This window comes from Castor canadensis, chromosome 16 (assembly GCF_047511655.1).
Source record: "Castor canadensis chromosome 16, mCasCan1.hap1v2, whole genome shotgun sequence".
Classification (NCBI taxonomy): domain Eukaryota; kingdom Metazoa; phylum Chordata; class Mammalia; order Rodentia; family Castoridae; genus Castor; species Castor canadensis.
The window spans coordinates 83,578,668-83,604,504 of record NC_133401.1 but is presented as its reverse complement, the minus strand read 5'-3'; the positions used below and the strand labels follow the sequence as shown (position 1 = coordinate 83,604,504).

The following is a 25,837-nucleotide window of genomic DNA, read 5'->3' as shown; positions in this document are numbered from 1 at the left end:
ACCTCGGGGCACGTATTTCCAGGTCAAGTATCGCTATCTGAAATGCGTGGGACGAGAAGCACTTCGGAATTCAGATTTTTTTCGGATTTTGACTCATGTGCACAAACACAGTGAGATGTCTTAGGAATGGGACCCAAAACAAGAAAGGAAGCTTGTTTATGTGTCACGTACACTTCACGCACACAGCGTGAAGGTCATTTACAGGGTGTTTTTAATAACTCTGTGCCTGATTCACGTTCATGGTGGGGAGCCTCTCACTTGTGCCATCATGTCGGTGCTCAAAAGCTCCAGAGTTAGGAGGATTTTACTTTTGGATTAGGGAGGCTCAGCCTATATTCTCGGTTGATTCCAGGGATCTGTTAAATTCCCTGTTGCTGACTATGCCGATGAGTTAGGAATAACTGTCACTATTTATTGAGAACCTAAGCATGTGACGTGTGCTACTGCAAGTACTTCGTTGACTAATTTAAGAACCATGACCTCTATGAAAGTGAGACTTTGGGTTTTTTTTTTTTTGACGGTACTAGGGATTGAACTTGGGGTCTTGCACTTGCTGGGCTGGCACTCTATCACTTGAGCCACTGCCCCAGCCCTGAGACTCTTATCAGAACAACTGTAAACATGAAGAAAAAACTGAGGCACAAAAGTGGCATAATTTGTACCAGGTCACACAGTCACTCGTTTACACATCCCGGACTTGAACCCAGTCTGGCACCTGCACTCCCACAGTATTCTGTATTAAGTTCTGTCTGTGAGAATATTTGCTGGGCCCTCCATGTCCACGTGCTGGGTGTCCTCCTCACACCAGTGGTTTTAGAATGGTGCCAATTTTGCCTCTCAGGCACAGCTGGTGACATCTGGAAACATGGCCCATCACAGCTTGGTGTGGGGTGCCACGGCATCCGGTGGGTACAGACCAGGGGTCCCCTAATCATCTTCCCCGAGGAAGACTTGCCCAGCCCCAAAGGTCAACGGGGCTGTGGCTGAGAGCCTGGGCACAGGCCTGGCAGCTGAAGGTGCTGTTAACATCTCCACAGCTGAACGTAAGGGTTCCAAGACCTGAAGGGGTGGCGCCTGTCCCCAGGAGGACGTGGTTCGTGTTGCTGGAGTGGACACTCGGGCCCTGGCCTCCACAGTGGTGTTTCTCACGGGGATAAGGTCCTTGGAGCATCTGGATGTGTGACCTTCAAGTCTGTAAACGACGTCCACGTAAAATTGGAGAGTGATAGAAGGAATACTGATTCGTTCTTCACCTACATTCACGAGGTTTTTAGTTTATTACTTTACTTTTTGCCATCCTGGGGATCAAACCCAGGGGCATGTGCATGCCAGGCAAGGACTCCATCACTGAGCTACATCCTCCGTCCCTTGTTGAAATTTAATTTTGCTAAATTGCCTGGGTTGGCCTTGAACTTGTGATCCTCCTGCCTCAGCCTCTCAAGCCACTGGGATCGGGAGGCATGCGCCACCACGGCCGCTAGACCAGCTTGCACTGTGCTTCCTCATCTGTTCTATCCCTCCCCCCCCAGTCTTTCTCAGTAGGGTGTCTGGTTCGCAGTAAGCCTTGAACACGTGACGGCTAGAAATGGCAACAAACGATGAACGCCTACACCACGGCAAAGCCTTCGGCGTCTATCTGCTGATAGGCTCCGATGGCGTGACACGGTAGGTTTCTTCCCTTTCCTTTTCTGTTCCCCCGCTGGATCTTTTTGGGACGAGTTGCAAACGGAGTGGCAAATAACGTAAGGACATTCTCCGCTCTCCCAGTGTCTTGTGGGTGTTCCTCCCAGCACAGGAAGCGTGTCGCTTGGTTCCTAGCGTCCTCAGGCTTTGAAAACCCATCCTGTAGACTGTCCTTCTCGCTCACGATTAGGTCCAGGTCAGACATCGTGTGAAGGTGTCTCTGTGAGGCCCGACTGCACAGCTCAGAGGGCACTGACGTCACCGAGTCCCGTGCTGGCCGCACAGCTCTCGGCCACCAAAGTACACTTCCCCTCTGAAATGAGTGATTTGTGAGACCATATAAACATCTGTCCCAGCAGGAAGGAAGGCCTGTTTTCACATTATTATTTGCTACGTTTTCATTTGTAGAGCTTTAGAGAGAGAAGGAAAAAGGACTTCACCTCTTTGAACCTGAGTTTCACCAGGGACAATAATTCTGTCTGGTGAGGACAGTGGTGATGACACTACGCACTGAATCACACCTGCCCCCGGATCCTTAGTTAAAGCCTAACCCCCGAAATGATGGGATCTGGAGTAGATAACGGGGTTAGATGATGTCATGAGGGAAAGCTGTCCCTCGGGATTAGGGATTTTACAGGAAAAGGTGTGAGAAAGCTTTTGGCACCTCTTTCTCCGCCAGGTGAAGGCTGCCACTGCCAGCCAAAGCAGAGACCTCACTGAAATCTCACCACACCTGTACTTGTTTTGTTTTTTGGCAATGCTGGGGCTTGAACTCAGGGCCCTGTGCTTGCTGGGCAGGTGCTCTACCACTTGAGCCACGCCCATAGCCCCATTCCTGCTCTGGGACTCTGCGGGTTTTCCAAGTTGCCAAGGACAAGGGCAGGGCTGGGACAGTGAGTGACCCAACAGGCTCTGTCCCTACTCGCCAAGGCAAAGTGAGGGCTTCACAGGGGAAGTGTCCGGGGACCAAGCAAGCCACAACTGCCCTGACACCATGACATCTCTCACCAGCTGTGAGACCCTGACCACGCTGTGGACCAGAACCTGTTCAAGTACAATTCTTTGAACTTGAATTCAAAATATTTAGATTGCAGCAGAGTGCTGGTGTGGGCCCTGCACTCAAACACGGGAAGACTTAACAGTAAAAGACAAAAGCCCCTGGCACGCTGAAGAAGGTCAGTGTAGACCTTGACGACTGGTGATCTGTCACTTCCCAGCCCTGGGAAAAGGGGACAAGGGACGGGTAGGCCTGCTCCCATGGATACCAGTGTGAATAAGGCCGGAGGAGTCCTGTCCTTAGACCCATCATGAACTTACCGTGTATGTGACGTGCTGTGATGTGTGCAGTGACAGCCAGGACTGGGGCTATGCTGGGGAGGGGGCTTTGGGTGGAGCAGCCTCTCAGAGGTACTCGGTGAGGCCACTGTGGGGGGGACACTGGCGCTGGCGGGGAGGTACTCACAGCTGACCTGGGAGCCCAGCCTATGCTCCCAGACGGCGTGCAGTTGCTGATACTCCTGCTGTGCAAGCTCCAAGCGCTGCTGCTTCACCTGGTAGATCTCCTTCTGTGCGCTCAGGGCCTCCTGGGCCATCACCAGGTAGTCCTTCAGCATGTGCTCCTGCTCCCGCCGCCATTGTACCCGGGGATCCTCGATCTGCGTGGTTTCTGGAACAGACCCCAGAGATTCTATGTGTCTCTTGGGTTGGAGACTTTGGGATCCACTAGCAGAACACAAGCACGGTGCGTAGAAACTCACAATAAATGTCAATGGGTTAAACTCACTCATTAAACAGAAGAGACTCCCCATCTGGATTAGTCTAAATAAATAAATAAATAAAAACAACTCAGCCATAAGGAATAAGGACATGTGGTTTGGGGGTAAATGGATGCAACCAGAGGACATCATGTTAAGTGAAGTAAGCCAGGCTCTCGAAGACAAGGCTGCATGTTTTCTCTCATGCATGGAAGACGAATACAAAAGATACTCACGTACACGAAAACAAGCATGATCAGATATGAACACATACATAGAACATGGAACTCCTCTATGGAACTCAGGGAAGGAGGGAAAGGAAAAGGGAATGACAGAGCATCAACAATATCACAAAACATCACATCTGTGAAGGTGGAGGAGGTAAGGATGTCTATTGAAAGCTGCTGAAAAATGGGAGGTGGGAGGTAAATGGGTGAGGGAGAGTAGTGGAAGGGGTTGAACGGACCATGTAAAGCACACCCACAGTGGGGACACATTCAGAAACCCCTCTGAACATCAACTTAAATATTAACCACGGAAACCAGGAGTGTAAAATAGGTACAGTGTGTGGGGGAGTACTTATGAGAGGGGGGAGGGTAAAGGAAGGAGATTAAGGGGAGGGAATATGGCAGATGGACTTCATATACTTACATGAAATAGAACAAAGAAATCCCTTGCAATTGCTTTAAGTGGGGTGAGCAGGGCTTGAGGGGGAGAGACGGTGGGGGTGATCTGACCAATGTACAATATAAGCCTGTGTGGAATTGTCACAATGAGTCCCCCTGAACAATGAATACATCCTAATTTTAAAAAAATGTTTAAAAAAAAAACCCAACAAAAAATAGACCAGGGTCAAGTTCCAAATGGAATGCCAACCTCTATCTGAGAACGGCCTCTCTAGACAAAAGGGCTCAAGGGCATTACAGATTCTCCAGGTCATCTGATTTGGTGAAGAATAAAGGAGAGAGAAACAGGTATTAAATATCCTGTTAGCACATAAATGACAACAGCCTTAGTGGCCAATACCCCTCCCCAGTAATTCTTCATATAGAAATTTATCATAAAAAGTAATTCAAAAATTCAAAGACAGGTTTGTATAAAACCATGATAATTATAATAAAAAGCCCATGTTTAATGTTGGCTCTGTGCTCCGTATCTTTCTAAGTACTCTGTTTGTACTTACTTCTTCATTCTAACCCTCACCTTGCAGTGGACTCTGTCCCTGTGCCCATCACATGAGAGAAAGCTTAGCTACAACACGCTAAGCACCATGCTCAGTGCCGTGGGGAATCAGCTGCTGGAGTAACTGTGCTACATTTCCATGATGAAGTATTATGCAGTCTTTGAAGAAAAGATGACCAAAATGGAAAGATGCTTATAATATGAAAATGGAGTCTGGCGTGGTGGTGTGCACCTGTAATCCCTGCATTCAGGAGGCCAAGGCAGGTGGATCATGATTTTGAGGTCAGCCTGGGTGACACAGTGAGACCCTATTTCAGAAAAAAAACACAAAACCAAAAAACCCAACCAAAAGTTATTAAAATAAATTCTCAAAAAGACCAGGAGGAAACAGCTAAATATTAACAACCAACTGGGTAGTAGGATATGTTTCTTCATCCTTTTTTATTTGTTTTCAAAATTATGTGTAAAATAAACATATATGATGATAATAATAACAATAATAAAAAAGATGGACTTTTTAAGAATGCAGCTGAGCAAAAGGGGCAAAGAAATATCAAAGAACCAGTTCTGGTGAATGGTGAACTCCTGGGTCACCCTCTGGCTGTTGGGTGGGGCTGGAGGTGGACAAACTGGAAATTGTGCTGTGTAGCCATGGTGAATGCAGCCTGAACACTGGGCTTCACTTAGCCCAAAAAGGTGGGGTTTTCATTGCTGTTTTTTTTTCTTTTTGGTGGGTGGCACTGGGATTTGAACTCAAAGCCTTGGCAAGCGCCCTACCACTTGAGCCAGGTCTGCAACCCTTTTTGCTTTAGGTTATTTTTCAGATAGGATCACAAGCTTTTTGTCCAGAGCTGGCCTTGGACCACTGCCTCCCAAGTAGGTGGGAATACAGGTGTGTGCCACCATGCCCAGCTAGTCCAAGGAGTTTTTTTTTTTTTTTTTTAATTACTAAAAGGTTTTGCCAATTTCTATCCTCAAAACCAGCTTACCAGAGCAAAATTGCTGGGGCAGAGCGGGGAGGGGAGGAGTTTTCACCCAGTGATTTTGGGTCTTCCCTGAGGATTAGTGTTAGTCAAGGTGTCTACAGCAGCCATAGCACCATGGGTGCACCCGATCTTGTCTGATCTTGGAAGCTAGGCAGGGTTGGGCCCGGTTAGAACTTGGAAGGGAGAATTAGCTAAAGAGCTTCAGGAAAACCAAAACTAGGCCTGAGGCCTGCCGCAAACACTTTAGGCAGAATTTCCAGGAGGGGGGGCACAGATATAGGGAGTTTTAAAAACCTCTCCAGGGCAGGAGGTGTAGCTCGGGGGAGGAGCACTTGTCAGCGAGAGCAAGACCCTGGGTTCCAGCCTCAGCATGGAGGAGGAGCGGGGAGGACGAAGGAGGATGAAAAGAGAAGGTGCTTCCACCATTTTGGGTGACCCCATGCTGTCATTCACAGTATAAAAAAATATGAATGGAGAGGGTCAAAGACAGACAAACTCAACACAGACAGACACACACACACTCCAGAACACGATTTTCGTGCTGGAATTCCTAGATTTCCATACAACAGGTCTGCAGTGTGAAATGGGCATCCATGTTATCTGAAATCCACTCTGTTTTTGGTGGGACTGGGGTTTGAACTCAGGCGCTCCACTGCTTCAGCCTCTGAAATCCACTTGGTTAAGGCAGAGTTTAAACAGTGAAGTGCCGCCATGCCAAGTGCAGCTCAGGCACACTGTCATAAGCCACCGTCAATCACTGGTGGAGTCCTCTGACCCAGTGCTTCCTGTGCTTTCAGGAAGTCCTGCCCTCCACCCCCCTTCCCTCCCAGAATGCATGTGGAATCATTGTCATCCGTGTCCTCTGAATCTTATTCCACTCAGCATAAGGATTTTGACACTCACACATGTCGTTCATTTCTTCTTTTTTTCAGTGGCACTAGGTAGGCTTTGAACTCAGGGCTTCCAGCTTACCAGAGAAAGGCGCCCTATCATCTGACCCAAGTCCCCAGCCACCAGTTGTCCATTTCTGGTTATTGCTGAATTGTATGTTCAATGTATGAATATATAACAATTCACCTTATTTTATTTTTTTCCTTTTCTTTTGACTTGAGTGGCAGGGTGTCGGGTTGAGACAGGGTCTTTATGTAGCTCAGGCTGGCCTAGAACTCACCATCCTCCTGCCTCAGCTTCCCAACTTACCCATGGACACAGTTTGAAGTTTAGCACACTACAAACTTTTTTTCCTGAAACATCACTCTCCCCTTTTCTCCCTCAAATGCAGCCCTCCCAACAAACTGGTGCAGTTCAGGCTTCCTTGAGAGCCACTCACACCTCGACCCAGTGCTTCAGATCCCTATCCACGCACTCACTCCACACACCTCCACGCACACAGGACCACCACATTCAGCCCTACACACCCCACCTCCTTCCCACACCGGCCTCACACCTGCCTGCCACCCCACCCCACCCCACGGCTCGCCCCTGGAAAGGCAACAGAACCATACTGTCCAACTGTTGTAACAGCAAAAGCAACTGTCTTAAAAACAGCTGAACATCTGGAGTGCATGTGGCATTGCTACCATGCAAATGACTTCATATTAAAACCAGTGAAGTAGGACTGGTGGCATGGCTCAAGTGGTAGAGCACCTGTCTAGTGAGCTTGATGAGGCCCTGAGTTCAAATCCCAGTACTGCAAAACAGTCTAAACCTATCATAAATTGACTAAAAACCAAAAGAAATGAAAATAGCCTGATGCTGATGGAGGTATTAGGATATCAGTATCCTATGGTTTGGGGCAATACAGTCTGACACAGACTTTTGGGAATGCTCATCAATCTAGGAATATACACTAAAAGTCCCCAAAGTGTTCACTTCCTTTGACTTAATGATCCCATACAGTTGTCCTTCGGTATCCATGGAGGACTGGTTCCAGGATGACCCACAGATGCAAAATCTGCAGATACTCAAGTCCCCTGTGTAAAATGACATCATATTTGTAACTAACCTACAATTACCTTTCCATGAATCTGAAATTGTCTGCAGGTACCTACAATACCTGATAAATGCACCTGCTGGGTAAGTAGTCTCACCGTATTGTTTGGGAGATAATGACAATGTTTAGCACAGATGTACTTATTTTTTTAAACAAATATTTTCAACCCGAGGTTGGCTGAAGCTACAGGTGTGGAACCCCTGGATACAGAGGACTGATTCTTTACAAATGCATCTTTATCTTTCTTATCACGAAGAACAAGTCTAAAGATGTCCCTGTGGGACAGGAAAAGAGAACGACAATAATAGAGAATGAAGGATATTGAAATTCACGTGCATGTGACGAATGTGTGACAGGACAGGACGCACCGAAAGCTGTTGAAAAGCAGGGAGCAGGGCTGAGGCAGGAGGATGTTGAGTTCAAAGCCAGTCTGGGTTACACAGTGGGTCCAGGTCAGCCTGAGCTGTGTAGTGAGACCCTGTCTCAAATAAGGAAGAAGGGGAGGGAAGGGAGAGGCAGAAGAAAGGAAGGAAGGAAACCTATATGCTAACATCCCCAAATACAGACCTTCAGCTCAGATCTTTCTCCCAAAGCCCACATTCCTACACGAAACTGGTCCCCAACCCCTCTCGGCTGTGCAATCTAGATAAGCCCTGTTTCTCCTTCCTCAACCCACTGCTCCTGTCTGTTCTCCACTCAGGGGTGGCAACCCCACCCCTCCCATGGCTCAGGCCCAAACAGGGTCCTTTTTTCCCACCCTGCATGCAAGCAGATGTGCTGGGTATGTGAGGGGAAGACAGTGGTCATATTATTGTCATATGAAATCTGATGGCCTTCTCCGTCTTCCTGCACACGCACCCCCATGACCACCCCTTAGCATTCTGCTCCTTTGGGCTCTCTGCTCCCTGGCCTCTGTCAAGTCTTAGCTCCAATCTCATTGTCCCCAAGGCCTCATTCCCTGAAGACCTGGTTTGACAGTCACTGCCTCTGCCCTTCCCTCACTACCTGCAGACTCACCCAGCACGCCTTTCCCTCTCTCTCTGGACATTTTGCTAACATACTACACAATCTACAGTTCAGCTTATTTTCTCTCTCTCTCCTGCCAAAATAAAACCTATGGAAGGGCAAGGATCTTACCATTTTTCACTTCTGTCATCTCAGCCTCCTGAGCGGTAGTCAAGGAGATTTGTGATTGATTTATGAGCAAACTGCTGTCCAACTTTATCTGGTCTGTAACTTTCCTTCCCTGTTTTATTATTTTTGAGACAGGGCCTTGCTATGTAGTCCAGCTGACCTTGAATTTGTGACCCTCCCACCGTAGCTTCCTACATTCTGAGATTAAAGGTATTCCTCTTTAGAGAGGAATTTCAGTCCACGAACACGGAGGGTTGGTTCAGGTCCATGGCTCTGAATGTTTAGGTGTCCACAGTCACTGTCACATATTTGCATCAATGGTCCCATTTGCACAGATGGCATCCTCTATCCAGTAAGGGTAACCAAGAGCCTGATTGCTGGCAAAGGTACCAGACAGAGCTCTTCTTGTCGTGGCTTCATTCAATCAACACCCCCCAACCTACACACACAGATAACCCACTTCTGCCATCATCCCCTGGGGAATAAACTCTTCCTCAGCCTGCTATTCCTTTCCCTGCTTCTCCAGCCACTCCCAGATACACCTGAAAACTCCACTCCTGCCATGAGCTTTTGCTAAGGGTGATGAGCCTGGTGACCAGACAGGAAAGAACCAACTGTTGCTTCTGCACGTAGGTGTCCAGGCTGGCTTTCCACACTGTCCTCCACATTCCCCTTGTCCCCCACCACACACTCAAGTAGGCATATTTGTTTCTCATTATGTAGGATGCAATCACAAGTGCTAATAAAAACCTCCACTACCCCAACAATACAACTGGTACTGTTCTTTTTCAGAAACCACGACCCTCTGCGTCAACAGCAGCCCACTCACTTGTGCACTTTCGCGTGCATTCATGCCCGTATGCCCTTCTCTGTTCAGCACAGGTTAAGTGTGCACCTACTGTGTGCTCATCAGGCAAAGACCTGGTAACCAGAGAGGTGAGCAGACACAGTCACTGCTGCAGAAGAACTTGACACGACAGGAAGATGGAAGATGGTACTAGTTTGAATTCCGGCTCAGCCATGGCTTTTTGTTCTTCTTTTGCTTGTGTTTTTGGAGACAGTCTCACACATGCAGCTCAGGTTGGCCTGGAATTCCCTATCCTCCTGCCCTGGGCTCCTGAATTTTGGGATTACAGGCATGCATCACCACGCCTGGCTTCAGCCATGTTTTAGTGCTGAGTCTTGAGAAATGACAACCTCTAAGTCTCATTTATAAGATGAGGGCAGCTGGGAGGGTTAAAGAAGGTACTGCCTATTAAACCCCTGCCGCAGCCCAGGTCACAGAGTGCGCTCAGCAAGCAGGAGCAGCCGGTGTCCTACAGTCGGGAGACAGAGGAAGACAGGAAATTCCTTTCCCTCTGTACACATGGACAAACAGAGAGGCAAATTTTAGAGCCCAGGAACAGTCTTGACCAAGCCAAATGCCATCACCTCTCCCCAGCTGGGGACCCCTCCCTAGGTTCCTCCACCTGTCAGACATTATGCTTCTGCCCTTCCCAACTGATTCCTCCTCCACAGCCCCGGAGACAGAGAAACCAGGAGTCTTCATACCGGATTGGAACACTGGGATCCAAGATACTAGTGAGACATGTTCATGCCGATCTACTAAGAAGATGTGTGGGTAAGTGTGGCTGGGGGCTCCGGGGCTCTGGCTGCCCCCAGTGGTCTGGCAATGACAACAACCTATTTCCGTTCTTATAGGAAGAAAAGTCCTATGTGAACAGGAATCAACACATTTAAAAAGAATGAAAGCTATTGAAAAACAGGGGGTGGGAGGCAAAGGGGTAAGGGAGAGCAATGAAAGGAGTTAAATGGGCCAAAATAAAGTAGACCCAAGTGGGAGTGCATTGAGACGCCCCTTTGAACGAACACCAACTTAATATTAATAACCAAAACCAGGACTGTAAAACAGGTGCAGTGTGTGGGGGGAGGGGGGTTGTAAGGGGAGGGGGAGGATGAACTAAGGAGATTAAATGAGGGAATATGGTTGATGGACTTTATATGCTTATATGGAATAGAACAAAGAAACCTCTTGCAATTGCTTTAAGTGGGTCAGAGAGGGGAGAGACGGTGGGGGTGATCTGACCACTGTATAATATAAGCTCATGTGGAATTGTCACAATGAGTCCCCTGTACGATGGATATACCCTAATAAAAAAACTTTAAAAAAATCTGCACATACATACATACACACACAGTTGAGAAATGCCTGAAAAGACACAAGAAACCATGAAAAATGTTGCTGCTGTAAAATTGAGGGTGGATGGCAAGAGGAGTTTCAGATTCTATCAAAACCCCTAAGTGTTATTTTTACAACAGCACACCTAAGTCTCTATCTGCACTGACATGCCTATGTAAGTCGATGATGTAAAACAAAACACCTCCACACAGGAGGGAGGGTGGGCACGGGGAGGAACTGGGACAAGGTCAGGGGTCAGAGGAGGGAGGATGGCCAGGAACTTACTGGTGTTGTGGTCTATGAAGTAATCCCCAACCTGCGGGTCGTACGCCTCTTCCCATCCCAGCGGTAACTCATCACTGATGCAGTCCGCAAAGGTGAGTGGCTTGGTGTACCTGGTGAGGGGACAAGAGACACTGTCAGCCCCGCAACAGGCTGCCCAACAGATCCAGAAGGTGTGCACTGCAGCCCAGCTCTGCTGACCCCTGTGCCCCTGGGAATGGAAAGGCACTGGGTGGCAGTTTCAGGATGGAGGTGAGGAAGCCAGGCACCTTCCTCCCCTGGGCCTCACCTCTGTGTCTTTCATTGAGGGTTTGCAGAGCAAGGCTCTCGGGCCAAGTCTTGGCTCCATGACTTGGCCTCCAGGAGCCCCGTTAGGCTTCTCCACCTGCAGCCCCCCAGCCCACTGCCCCTCCCATCTTTATCCTGGCTCTATTCTGTGTGTGACTTGCCCTTTGGAAAGCTGGCCTCCTGCGACAGCGAGAGCAAATGCTGCAGCCCTGGGAGTCTAGCCAGGGAGAATTTACTTGCTCATTGAGTCGGTTTCCAAACGCTGTCACCTACTGCTGTCCTTCCCCACACAGTCCTGGCCAGACTCATCTTTTGGCAAGAACCACTCTTAAGTCCCCATCCTGGGGGGCATAAAGCAGTGATAAACACCAAGTCTCAGTGGCTAAAAAGTAATCAAACCACCCTGGTAAAGCAGCAAAGGTTGTCAAGGCTAGGAAAGTGTTCCAGACCACGCATCCAGTATTCCAGCCAGAGCGAGTGTGTGGGGAGCCAGGGAGCCAGGCCATGGACTCGGTCAGAGTGGCTTCTTCAGTTCTGTCTCCACTCCAACTACCCAAATGAATATTCCCCTCTCCTGTTCCAATTCTGGGAGCCCAGAAGTTGGCTTCACCCCTGTCTAGACTGGTAAACTGAGGCACAATGGGACAGAAGGGGAGATGTCTGGGAGAGGGTCTAGCATTTCTGATGGAGGGATCCCTTAACCACAGGAAACGACCCTCTTCCTCATCTGGCGCAACCTCCTTCCCTGTTAAACTTCTGCCATAGTTTGGGTCTGGAATGGCCTCGAAGGGCCAGGTGCTGGAGGCTTGGTCAGTGGCTCAGTGCTATGGCAGGTGAGGAGTCATCAGGAGGTAGGGCCTAGTGGGAGGTCTTCCAGTCACTAGCTGAGGCCCTTGCTCTTCTTCTCTTTCACTTCTCGCATGAGGTGAGCAGTTTTGCTCCTCTATGTGCTCCTGCCATGGTGTGCCATCTCACCACAGAGCCAAAGCAAGCGGCTACATGATCACAGGCTGGAATCTCCAAAACCATGAGCCAAAATAAACCTTTTCTCCCTTTCAGTTGACTGGCTCAAGTATTTGTTAGAGTGATGGGAAGCTGACAAAGCTAGTCCAAATCAAACAGAAAAATACATGGGGACAGGACAAAAGAGACACGGGAGAGCCCCTGGTGGAGAGGACCCTGGTGCTGTTACAGCCTCTGGTAAGTAATAGTAATGACTAATGTGTTTGAGTGCTCATTCACTCTGACATTTGTAATAAATGTTTAATTCACAAATAAGGCCTTATTTAAGCTACCCAGCAACCCAGAGAGTTTCTATTATTATTCCATTGTACAGATTAAAATTCTAAGGCTCTGATTGGCCTAAGGTGCACACCTCACACAGCCAATAATCGAAGTTTGTTGAATCCTTATTGGACAGTGTTTCTTGTTCGTAACACTGAACAGGAGCACTGGGACAGGGGAAGGCTGTACATAACATGCTCTGTGAGTCTATATTTAACCATCATTAAATAGTTCACCGTGGTTTATATAGGAACACCACAGCAAATGTAGTTTTAAAAAAAAGCAGAAAATGAAAAGAAAGAATTAAAATTACACTGAAGTCCTCATACTCAGGTAACATTTTAATGTGTCTTTCCAGTTGCACACACACTCCCGCCTCAGGCAAAATATCAGCCTATGACTCCTGTAGTTTTTTCTTTTATCAGTGGTTTTTTTTTGGGGGGGGGGTTTGTGGTGGTGGAATTCGGGTTTGAACTCAGGGCTTTGCACTTGGAAAGCAGCCACTCTACTTGAGCCACACCTCCAGTTCATTTTGGAGCTGGGGCGTGGGTCTCACAATTGTTTGTCCTGGCTGGCCTCGAACCTAGATCCTCTCAATCTTAGCCTCCCAGTCGCTAGGATTACAGCTGTGAGCCACCACTACCACACAAGCATTTATTAAGGAGCAGGACACTGGTCATTACTTGCTTCATCCCACATATTCATGATCTTATGCATCCATCCCACAAGTATTTATTAAGCACCAGTTTGCTTCTACATACTCGCTCAACATCCCAGTCAACACCTGAAGTTTACACCAGAACCACCTGGACCACGGAGCAAGGCATGCTGGAGCACAGAAGATGACACGGGGCCAGGCAGGCACCTGAAGCTAGCAGGATGGGAGCCTTATCTTGTGGTGGCTTCAGTTACCTGTGGCTTGGTGCAAAGATGGCTGAAAAACCTGGAAAGCCCATGCCTACATAGAGAAAGGGCAATCCAACATCCGAAAGTGATCGACACTTTCACTGTGCCACCAAAGTGTCAGGACGGGGACGGGGGCAAGGCAAGATGAAAACACTGACTGTTTCACACAGAGAAGTCACAGCTCCACAAGTGTCAGCTGCAGCATCAGTAACGAGACAGATGCGTGGACATCCCACCAAGGCTGCGAAGCTGACGCCAGGTCGCAACTGCAGACACACTGCCCAACAGGGAAGACAGGGAGGAGGGAGGACCTGAGGCTGGCAGGGACAGAGGCTGCGGGTTTGAGATTCAGATGCGGGGATGGGGAGCCCGTGAGCAGATGCTGACTCCACGAGCTCTTCCGTGGGAAAGGGGGAAGCTGCTGTAAGAAGTATGCAACCTACAAGAAATCTGGACGGTGAGGTTCTCCCTGCAACAAATGCCAAGAGGGAGATGAATTATTCAGATGGCGGGCTGAAGAGAAGGTTTTACATGGGGAGTCACACACAGGCACACACTCGCTCTTCCTAGTGAGAGCCGAAATGTCAGGAATGCCAGCCTCTCCTGGGACCGCAGGTGTTTCCCTGGCCTGTAACCTTCACCTTGGGCAGGTGACAAGAGTGTGAATTGGGAAGAGACATCCACATTCAGATGTGGCCAGGACCTGGGGGCCTGCTTGGAATGTCCAGCTGCAGCCAGCCAGGTCTGGTGTGTCCCCGTCCCCAGCCTCCATGTCCTGGGCTGCCCCAGACCCCAGTCCTGAAGTCAAAATGATCCCTGTGCTGGAGGGGCAAGAGGGAGGCCGGGAAGGGTGCCAGGCAGGACCGAGTTCTGCTTCTCTTAACTACCAGTCTTTGAAGGAGCGCAAACATTCCTGAGTGTTTCATAACTGGCCCTCCTGGGAAAATGGCCCGGATTGTCACCTTGGAGACAGGTAGGTTCTGCCAGGTGCACTTGAAAAGAGGCAGGCACCTGAGCACACCTGGGGGAGGGGGGACTCAGAGCAGCTCAGGAGCTGGTAGCCCCTTGGCTCCCTCTCACAGTGGGTGGCTGGCTGCTGCTTCCCCTGGGGCCAAGGCTCCCAGGACACATGGCCAAGGTGGGTATTCTGTATTCAGACTGTGCTTTGTCTAGGGAGGTAGCAAGGAGGAGGCGTGGGAAGCCTTTGGCCGAGTCAGACATGGCCATGTTCCCAGTGTGGCCTGGACAAACCGAGCTTCCTTCCCACTGCAGCCTCTGTAGCACCCATCTCCTGGCCCCATTTGCGCTGTCTGTCTGTCTCTCCCCCCAACTCTCTATCTCTACTGCTGTCTCTCCAAGGGCCATCTCAGTAGGATCAGATCTAAATACCCTCAGACTCCAAGCCAAACTCCGTCCACACCCTCAGGCGAACCTTCCCTCTCCCCACCTCTTCTCCCCTCCCCCCACCGCTTCTCCCCTCCCCTTTTGGCCCAGGCACAAGGGACAGGCTGGCCCTTCCCAACCTGGCTATTTCACACACAGCTCCATCTCCGGTAATGCCTGCCCCTCCGTGTGCTGCCAGCAGGGCACCATTTCTCTTCCTGCGCAGATCGAGAGCCAGTGGGTTAAGTTCTCCCTCCTTCCTTCCTTAACTCGCTTCAGTTATGACACCTTAACTCTTCCTTCTAACGAAGCTGGGGATGACCAAAATAACCATCCCACAGATGTGTGAAGAGGGCTAAGTGTGGGGAAGACAGGGCTCACCACTGAGGTTTAATAAACACTACTGCACACGTGGACAGTCTAGGGGGAAGGCACAACTCAGCCAGAGCTAATCAATGGTCATTTCAGAGACTCGTGATATTCAGAGAAAACAACATGGTGCTGTAAGGCCTCTGAGGTGACCTCTGAAGGGGGCTCAGTGGGTGGGAAGCAGCCAGCTGAGGCAAGATCTGGGGGAAAGGCAGCAGGAACAGTAAGTGCAAAGGCCCTGGGGCAGGATGAGGTTGGTACATCTGAGGAACAAGAAGAAAAGCCAGTGTGGCTGGAATTGAGTGGAAGGAGGAGTGAGCAAGGGGGAGAGGCTGAGGCTGGCTTTGGTGGCTCCTCTGTGGTTGCCCATGGCTGAGCTGGAGGAGGTGCCTCACCCTTCATCTCTTCCTTCCATTCTGCTTTCAGTGAACCCACCCAGCACCAGAGCCCTGTGGCCTGGTGCCAGCTGGGCACGAGGAAGAAGCAACTGAAGAGGGCTTGTTTCTGCTGTCCAGAGCCAAGGGTCTGGTCGGGGAGACAAGGCTTATGCCTCAAAAAGCAGGGACTGAGCCCCGTGACACTGTGTGACAGTGCACGTGGCTGTTACACTCCCTGAGGCTGTGAGCCACAGGTAACGAAAGGATGAAGGGATACTTGCTAGGGTACAAGCTTGACAAGACAGACCTGAGAGACCAAGGAGCTGAAGAGAGCAGACTGCAGCTCCAGGGCTGGCCAGGGAGGGAGGATGACCCCCACAAACCCAGGCTCCACCCCATCTAAAACTGGGGGTGTGCTTTGTAACCTCACTAAGAGACGCTTCCTCTCCGTGCAACCTGTGAGAGGCTCTGATCTCACAAGGGTGGTGTGGGATTAGGATCAGCCAGAGAAAGTGCCTAGCACAGGGGCAGGTGTGTAGAGCCCTCGACAACGTGGGTTGTAGTGTGGTCAGTCGACACATGTCTATGCACCGTAGAAATCGTGTCCCCCTGCAATTTTAATCCTTGACGGGGCACCACCACCATCTCCATTCTTTACCCCAAGACAGACAAGGTGGTGTGACAACTCACAGCGCCCGGGGTTCCAGTGCAGGCACTGCCACTGGCTAGCTGTGTCCCACCCTAGTGAGCTGAGCCTGTCTGACTCTGCTTCCCCTTGTACAAGATAAGGGTGTCCAGAGACACTACCTCATCACGACAGGCTGGACTGAGCACGGGGCTTGCCCACTAGCTGCTGTGACTTGGATTTTAGCCCCTACTTCCATGATGGGGAAACTGAGGCAAAACCACCCTCAGGCTTGCAGAGCTAGGAAGCCTTGGGCTATCCTATGGCCTCTCTTTCCGAGGAGCTGAACTGGGTGGCTGGTTTGCACTTGGTTCAGTCTCTGCTCTCTGAAGAGGTGCCCGCACTGGGAGTGCTCAAGTTCTCTCTCTCCAACACCTGTCCTGCCATTGGCCGCCCTACACCAGGTCTTCAGCTTCCCTACTTCAGGTTGGCATGGCTTAAGCAGAAGCTTTCTGGGCCCTGTCACGCCCACTGCTGGAATTCTTCGATAGAGGAAGGGGAACTGGACTTCAGGGAAGATTCCAGACTATTTCCCCCACACAGTGGCTGGCTCACCATCCCCTGGGAAAGCCCAGGTGTCGCCATCACTGCATCCCTGCCGAGCTCTGGAGAGCACAGGCCTGCTCCCTCCCTTCTCTATGTCTCTATGACAGGTCTCCCCCAAAACCTGCAGCTGTTCCTTTCTGCGTGCGACCTGCTGGGTTCAGAACTGCACGTCTGATAACCTGACCATGGGCTGGAGTGGGCACGGCCAGCTGACTACCTGAGTGCCCACTCCAGCCAAGGACATCACTCTTCCATCTGTTATAATCCTGTGTTTGAAACACAGAATCAGTGCGCCTCTGGGGCGGCCCGCTCTGCTGCACTCATTCCCCCCACCCCCACCGCTGCTCTCTTGGCATAACAAGAGGCAGCAGAGAGTGCTGGGTAAGAGCACAGGACTCTGAGGGGCTGGGTGCTGTGGCTCATGCCTGCAATCCCATCTACTCAGGAGGCAGAGATCAGGAGGACTGTGGTTGAGGCGAGCCCAGGCAAAAAGTTAGTGAGACCCCCATCTTAATAAAGAAGACAGGCATGGTGTTTCCTATCTGCTACCCCAGCTATGCATGAGGCATAGAGCAGAGAGGGGAGGTATGGGGTAGGCCTCGGATAAAAAGTGCAAGACCCCATCTTAAAACTGACTAAAGCAAAAAGGGCTGGAGGTGTGGCTCAAGTAGTAGAGCCTCTGCCTAGAGGTTCAAACCATCATTTGAACTCAGAGAAGAAGAGGAAAAAGTTCTGTGTGCTAAAAAAAAAGGCCAAGAGAACCAGGTAGGACTCCCAGGTGCATCCTTCCTAACTGTGTCATCTCAACCCATTCTTCCCCCGCTCCAAGCCTCAGTTTCCCCACAGGTATAAAGTAGTCAGGAAACCTTGGCTCCCAGAATTCTTCAGAGAGGAGATGAGTTAGTGTGTGGGAGTGACTCAGGGCAGCACCTGCCCCAGCCCCAGGCAGCCCCAGCCCTCTTCCTCGCTGTGGTTAGGTCTCTGAGGACATGTACCCTAGTTTTAGTCCTCTGGTCCCACAGTCTGGGTTTCCAAGGTACTGGCAGTCCAGAAGACTCCTCAGCAGCAGAGCAGAGGCCACCCATCCTGAGATGTGGCCACTTCAGGACCTTCTGCTCTCTAAGCCATACAGCTTGAGAAGCGGGTCCTTTAGAAACAACTGGCCTGTGGCGCCTTCAGTGGACTCCCATCTAAACCCAAGTACAGACTGAGGCCCAACCCATGGGACACAGTTCAGGCAGCACGGGAGGGGAGTGGCAAGGTACCTCCCCTCTCTGGATACAAGGATGGCACAAGGTGACATTTCCCAGGTCCCCTACAAGTTAGTAATTGGCATGCCTTTCCCAAACGGAGAGGGCTTTATGAGACTGAGATGGATTAAATAATTAAACATTTTTAAACCAGGCCTGGTGGCTCATGCCTGTAATCCCAGCACTTGGGAGGCTGAAGCAAGTTTAAGACAGCCTGCGCTACACAGCAAGACTCCGTCTCAGTCACAAATGTGTTTGATCAACGCCAATTAAGTACAAGACAAATGCTACGCTGTACAAAAAAGAAATTCCTTCATCTTCGTGCTATTTCCGTGAGACAGGCACCACCCCACACCTTTAGACAATGGGTAAGCGATGCTTGATAGCAGATGTCTGAAGAATAAAAGCTCAGTTTTATGCAGGGTTTGTGAAGTGCTGGGTCCTGTTCAAGGTCCCTTATGCACTGAGATACAAACCTGTAAGTGCACTGGTGTCTGCACTTGGGACTTGAGCTACTAACTCTGACACCTTGCCACCCCTGTCACCAGTCCACAGTCCTGACACATGGTTATGGCCTGTGTGTGCGGACACCCATGGCTCCTGCTTGCCTTGGCTGGATGATGTCACAGGCTGGGGATAAAGTCCCACAATGAGAGGGAAGCTGTCGGAGCTGAGCGCCTCGTGGGTGCGGAGGAGGCAGTGGATGGACCCGTCGGCAGCATTCCCAGAGCAGGAGCTCAAAGGAGGTGAGGTCTCCTAAGTGCCAGCTGTTCAGGGCCGCCACAAAGCCACTGAGCACCCCCCACCGGGGGGCTATAACAAGGCCTTATCGTGAACAGCCTTAAGGGCCTGTTAGGCACGGATGTCAATGCCTCAATTAAAAAGTGAAGCCCACCCGGGGGGCTGGTGGCTCACATCTGTGAGTAGTAGTTCCTAGCTACTTAGGAGGCCAAGGCAGGAGTATCATAGGTTGAGGCCGGCAGGCAAAAAAGTTCTGGAGACCCCATCCCATCCAATGGCTGGGCGTGGCGGTGTACATCTGTCATCCCCGGATGGTCATGGTCCAGACTGGCCTGAGGAAAAAAGTGAGACCCCCCCATCTCCAAAATAACCGGAGGAAAAAAGGACTAGGGGCATGGCTCAAGCCTTACAACACTTGCCTAGCAAGTATAAAGGCTCGAGTTTGAATCCCAGTACTGCCAAAAAAAAAAAGGGACGCCACAGACTTGGATTGTGAACGGGAAGATGTTTTAGCAACACTGGAGTTTTGTTTTGTTCTGCATCTCTTTGTTTTTCTGTACGCATAATAACGTGAGTCTTTTAAAATCTAAGTTTGAAAGATTTCAGTAAGTATGAAACAAACATTGTAGCTAAATTTTAAAAAAACAGTAGCAGACTTTTCCCTTGCTAATGACATAAAATAACGGTCCTTCTTAAAAAATCAATGCAATGAGCTCACGCCAGTAATCCTAGCTACTCAGGAGGCAGAGATCAGGAGGATCTCGGTTCAAAGTCAGACCCGAGCAAATAGTTCAAAAGATTCTATTTTGAAAACATCCAACACAATTCAGGGCTGGTGGAGGGACTAAAGTGACAGAGCGTCTGCCTAGCAAGCATGAGGCCCTGAATTCAAGCCCCAGTACTGCTCCCCCCGCAAAAAAAGCCAAAGGAAAGCCCCATATTTGATACAATACGTTAACTTATTTTAAATAATTTTAAAAGCAGTCTTGTCAGTTGAATTTTATAGAGGTGGAGACTGAGGCACAGAGAGGTTAACAGATTCATCCAAGGTCCCTCAGTGTTGAAACCCAGCAGGATTCAGTTCTCATCTCCACCAAGACTGTGGTCAAGTTCCTCCTGCCCCTGTCCCCACCACGAGAAGGTGACACAGTGGTTGCTGTGGGACCTTTCAGAGTTTCCATGGCTGCACTTTAAGGATTTGTGCAAGGCCAGGCCGGACACCAGGGTGAGGTCCTCCTGGACTCTGCTGACTCCTACCTCACCCTGCTTTATGCATTCTCACTTATCCACTGAAAATGCCACCTGACACATCCTTCCTGTACACAGCAGGCTTCCCACTGGGACCACTGAGCTGTGCGCTGCACGCTAGCTAGAGGGCGCCCATGGGAGTGCAGTGGAGATATGACACTGGTCCCCAGGTCACCTATCCAGGTAGCCATGGCCTCCCCATTCCTGTCCCAGCTGTGTTAGAAATCACAGGCCAGTCTGGCTCTGCCACGGTGAGGCTCTGCGGCCTGCAGACACCCATGTGTTTGCTTCTCGGATCACAGTGACTCTGTGAGGGGCCTGAGATCGCCTTGTCGTCCATCTGCCTGCTGTGGCTTTATCTTTCGGGACCCCAGGCCTGCAGAAACTGATCGCTAAGGAGCACTGCACAGGAGTGGGAAAGAAGGGTCTCTGTGAGGGATCCCCCATCTTTTCTTTTTAAAGAAGAGGGAGAGGACAGTATTCTTGAAGGGAAACCCTGCCTTGAGTCAACACAAAGCCCCAAATGTCGTGAGCTGACGGCAGCTTTGCTGACATCACAACACATGAGTGTGAACACAGCTATCTCGGGAGCCCTGGAAAGAGGCAGCTGCGACATGAATTATTCACTCACGCTGCAAGAGAGTGAGCAAGTGAGAGAGCAAGTGTGACTTCTGGGCTTTGTCCTCTGCCACTGGTTCTCTCTTGTTCATTCAGTCACTCCAGCACAGAGTGGGAACACAGTGACACAACCACACACACACACACACAAGACCAGGGTGTCGCTGCAGATGGTGAACCACATGGAAGAGAAACCTCTACACAGGTTGGCAGACGCCGCCAGCTCGGTGCCAAAGGAGGATGCACACACTTCTGTTGGCCAAGAAGAGTAAGCGAGGGAGCGACATGCACACACACACATGTACACGTGTGCAGGGTGGTCACAGAGATCAGGTGCAGTGCACCAGAGTTTAGATGGTATTCCCAATATTCCAGAAGCTTCTCAGCTGCTCAGGGGTTAATTTGCAGGTCACAGGTACTGGTCTGGACCCAGAGCACGAGCAGATGCCACTGTCCTCTCTGAGACCACCTGAGCAGAAGAGACAGCACCACAGGGTCTGCCCAGCAGCCTGGTGGAGGCACACACCCAGACGCTGATTCTGTCACCGTCTCACAGCCTGGTGGCAGGAGCTCTGTGACATCATCTTACATCCACCCAGGTGACCTTGGTTCAGGCCCTTCCCTTCTGCAGGCCTCGGCTTCCCTATCAATGAAACAGGAGGCTGGACTCCCAGTGTGACCAACCCTTCCAGGTCTGGCACTCACGGCACCTTCTGTCCTAACAGTGTGACACCCAAGAGGTGACTGAGGTGCTTCCTCATAAGGACCTGGGCCAAAGCCTTTAGAAGGGCACCAGTGACTGCTTGGTTCTTTTCGTGTCCTCACAGCATCTGTGTGAAGTCCTCACGGTGGTCCTGTTAGTTGCCAAGGTTATTAAGAGGTAGACCGTGGATTTGAACTTGGGTCCTTTTATTTATTTATTTTGGTGGGACTGTGGTTTGAACTCAGGGATTTGCACTTGCAAAGCAGGAGCTCTACTGCTTGAGCCACACCTCCGGTCCATTTTTCTCTGCCTATTTTGGAGATGGGGGAGGGGGGCAGAGCTGGCCTCCAACCGCGATCCTCCCAAGTAGCTAGGATGACAGGCGTGAGTCACCAGCATCTGGCTACACTGAGTCTTAATGACTACTAAGAAGAAGAATGAAGACAGCTGACTCCACAACTGGGTGACCAGAAGAGAGATTGTGTTAAATACCACAGGTCTGGAATGATACCCCGAAACAAAAGAGCTTCCTTTTATAAAGTCTGGTGAGAAGGAAGGTGAAGGGTCTGTCTTTGCCTGGCTATGAACTGGCTGATAGAATGTTTTTTAGGAGCACTGTGGGTGAGGAGGAGGCTGGCTGTGATTACAGAAAGGAAAAGAAAAGCTTGTTCTTGGAGTCCACCCAAGGAGCAGAAGTCACCACTGAAGACAAACAGAGCAAAAGGTCAGAAGCCTCCGATTCCTGACGGGGAAGGGTGGGTCCTCCAGAGTCCCCCTCACTTGTCTTGAGGCAGACAGTTGGTGACTTCTACTGTTCTCAACCTGCCCCTGTGCAAAGATGGCCCGTGCACCACGCTGGTTATTACAGGAAGGAAATGGGCACAGCCTCAGCATCTGCAGAACACACTGCTCACGAACCACGGCTGTGACACTTGACTGTCTGGAATCACGCACTCTGGAGAAGCATGTCACACAGAACCTCAAAGGAAATAAACGCCTGGTGCAGTGACACCAGAAGTAGAGCATCTGACTGGTAGGCGTGAGGCCCTCTCTGAGTTCGAACCCCAGTATCACCAAAAAAAAAAAAAAAAACCAAAGAAATAAAAATCAAGAGGCAAAATTATGCACATAGAGCCAGGTGCTCATGCCTGTAATCCTAGCTACTCAGGACGCAGAGATCAGGAAGATCGTAGTTCAAAGCCAGCCCCGGACAAATAGTTTATGAGACCCTATCTTGAAAAACCCCATCACAAAATAAGGGCTGGCGGAGTGGCTCAAGTGGTCAAGTGGTAGAGCGCCTGCCTAGCAAATGTGAGGCCCTGAGTTGAAACACCAGAAATGCAAAAAAAAAAAAAAAAAAAAAAAAAAAAAAACCAAAAACCTTCTGCACACAGCATAACGAGACCTGTCTGCAAGGGAAACACCATAAAAAACAGCAGTGTTGTCGACTGCGTGCTGCTCAGGGGTGAGGACGAGGCCTGGGGGGGTTGGGGTTTTCCTGCTGCTTTTATACCCAGAGATAAGAAAAATGAATCTAAAGATATTGAAAGCTGTTTTACCCAATTTCAGACATTCTACTTCGACCCTCTTACTGCTCCCTTCCTCAAAGTCCAGTCTAGCGTGGACTGTAATTTTCTTCTCACAGAAAAATGCAAAATACAAGTTGAGCACGCTTAATTCAAAACTCTGCAAGGCTCTGAACTCTGAACAACTCTTAGATTTTTTTATTTTCTTTTATTTATTGTGGACTCACAATTCTCCTGCCTCACTGGGATTACAGGTGTGTAGTCCTGGGGCTGGATCTCAGCGCCTATCCCGTAAGCCACTCCACCAGCCCTTTTGTGTGTGTGTGTGTGTGATGAGTTTTTTTCGAGATAGGATCTTTCGAACTATTTTCCCAGGGTGGCTTTGAACTGAGATCCTCCTGATCTCTGCCACCTGAGTAGCTAGGATTACAGGTGTGCCACCGGCACCCAGCGCCTTCTTGACTTAGCGGGATACTCGGATAACCCTCACACAGCAGCATTGTGACTGTCATTACTATTGCTCTCCCATTTGACACTCAGAGACTTCCCTGAATGACAGGACTCCTGGGCACCGGTTTGTGCCGGGCTCGGATGGGGGCCGCCTGAGTCGTGGTTTACGCTCAGCCCCTCCACCATGAACTGTCCGAATGGGCCTCCCCCGTGTTCCCAGCTGATAAGTGGAGAAGTGTGGCACAGTCAACTCCTTTCCCCTGGGAGACAGTGGAGGCTCCTGCCTGGGATCTGGTCTTGTTCCCGTTAGTGGAATCCTTCTTACCCAGAAATGAGCTCTTGGGCCTGTGCATTCTGTAGCCCTTGGGTAGCTCTGCTGTGGGCCCTGGCAGACAGAGGTGAGGTGGAAAGGATCCTTAAGGACAGGTGCCAAGTACTTGGGAGCCAAAGCTGACTCCATTACCACAGGTGACCCCACCCAAACCAGAGCCGGATGTGTGCTGGAGAACACGTCCAGTGAGGGTGACTGGCATGACCCCTCTCTGACATCAATGCTTCTTGGCTTCTCCCTGGGTGCCAACACACAGGCACCCAGAGGATGGGGGAGCTGGCTAGGGCTTTAGACCAGCAGGGACCTGGCTTCCCGCTACGAGAACATGGGCCAGATTTTGCTCCCTGGCACAGAACAGGCTCCAGGTGTACGTGTGCCTTTCTCTCCAGCAAGAGGCCTTCCGACAATGCTCTTTGCTACATCAGGGGTCTCACCAGCAGAACTCAAGTGGCAAGATTTCACCGTGGAAAGGAACAACTGAGGCACAGCACCAGAGAATATGGATGAAAATTCTTCCCTGCTGCTCACTCTCCATGCCCTACACAGCTGGGGAACTGACCCCTGAGCTTTGAGCTTCCCCAGGGCAAGGCCTGGATGTCATCTGATGGGCTCCTAAATGCCCCCGGTGGCTCCCAATCACTGTCCCCAAGGCAACTGCTGACATCTACTCCCTCCCCACCTGCACTCTGTTCCACTCTGTCTGTCCCTCTCCCCTCTCCTCGCTTCTCCAGCTGTTGACTTTCTCACCCTTCCACCCCCTTCTTCCCATCTCCCCCATAGTAAAGCAAGAACAGCAAACGAACCCTACTTCCTTCTCCTCCTTCAGCCTCTCCAGTCTCCCGCCTGAATGCCTTGCTGGGGCCTCCAGGCCTCCTACCCTGGCCCCCCGCCTCTTCACCCCCAGCTCCCACATTTTGCAAAGTGCGGGGACGTCATTCCCACCTCACAGCTTCTTTAGGCAGGTCCCACCGCCCTGGACCCTGGACCCTGCCCCTGTCTGCACATCCATCCACTTCTTGCATGGCTGGCTCCTGACCTTGAGCTTGCAGCTGTGGGCCTCCCTTACTGTCACCTTCTATCATCTGTCATCATGTGTGTTTTTGACATCCTCACTGTCTTTCCCATTGAAAACAGAACCCAGCCTGCAGGTTTACCGTCATCTTAGTATGGTCGCATACAAGGTCTGGCACAGAGCCAATGCTCCCTGATAGTCTTAGGGCTTGGGGTCTTTCCTCTTTTCTTTTCTTCCTGAAGAAAAGCCCAAGTCCAACACTTGCAAAGCCAGTGACAGATTCCCATGACGAGTTCCAGGGATCCAAAGCACCCAGAGTCAACCCAGGGCCTGCCACCAGGCACAGAACAGCTCATCCTTAAGTTCAACTTGTCCAACCTTTCCCTGCACCCTGGAAACCACCAAAGAGTGGGCCCTGAGCACCTTCCCTGGGACCCATGCAGCACCGAATGGGGCCACAAGGGAGGGCTCACAGATAAGCGGACCAGTGGGCATTTGACCCCTTTCTCTAAAGACTGGCAAAAGCCCGGGGCTAAGAAGCACCCGAGGGGTTCTTAAACTTCAGGAATAATTCTGCATTTTTGCACCTCAGCTCTAGGGTTCAGTTCCCTAAGAACGTAGGACAGAGGAATGAAAGAATGAAGTTTTTTTGGGATTCTTTTTTTTGGCCACACTGGGGTTTGAACACAGTGCCTCACACTTGCAGGCAGATACTCTTACAACTCCACCAGGCCTTTTTCTGCAATGGGTTTTTTTGAGAAATGGTTTTGTGAACCATTTTGCCTGAGGCTGGCTTTGAACTGCGATCCTCCTGATCTCTGCCTCTTGGTAGCTAGGATTACAGGTGTGAGTCACCGGCACCCTGCAAGGCTATTTAAAAAGTAAGTTAGAATACTTACTTTTTAAATATTGAGAAATTTATCAATA

General features: G+C 50.3%; 1 protein-coding gene across 1 annotated transcript in view; it reads right to left on the bottom strand.

The window, feature by feature from the left end:
* Wwc1 (WW and C2 domain containing 1) overlaps positions 1-25,837 on the bottom strand; it is a 137,963-nt gene that overhangs the window by 67,332 nt on the left and 44,794 nt on the right. The window contains exons 2-3 of the mRNA XM_074057742.1: positions 11,197-11,306; positions 3,146-3,349 (exon numbers count right to left, since the gene is read on the bottom strand). Of these exons, the coding sequence (XP_073913843.1) occupies positions 3,146-3,349; positions 11,197-11,306 (314 nt within the window). The remainder of the gene's footprint in view (positions 1-3,145; positions 3,350-11,196; positions 11,307-25,837) is intronic.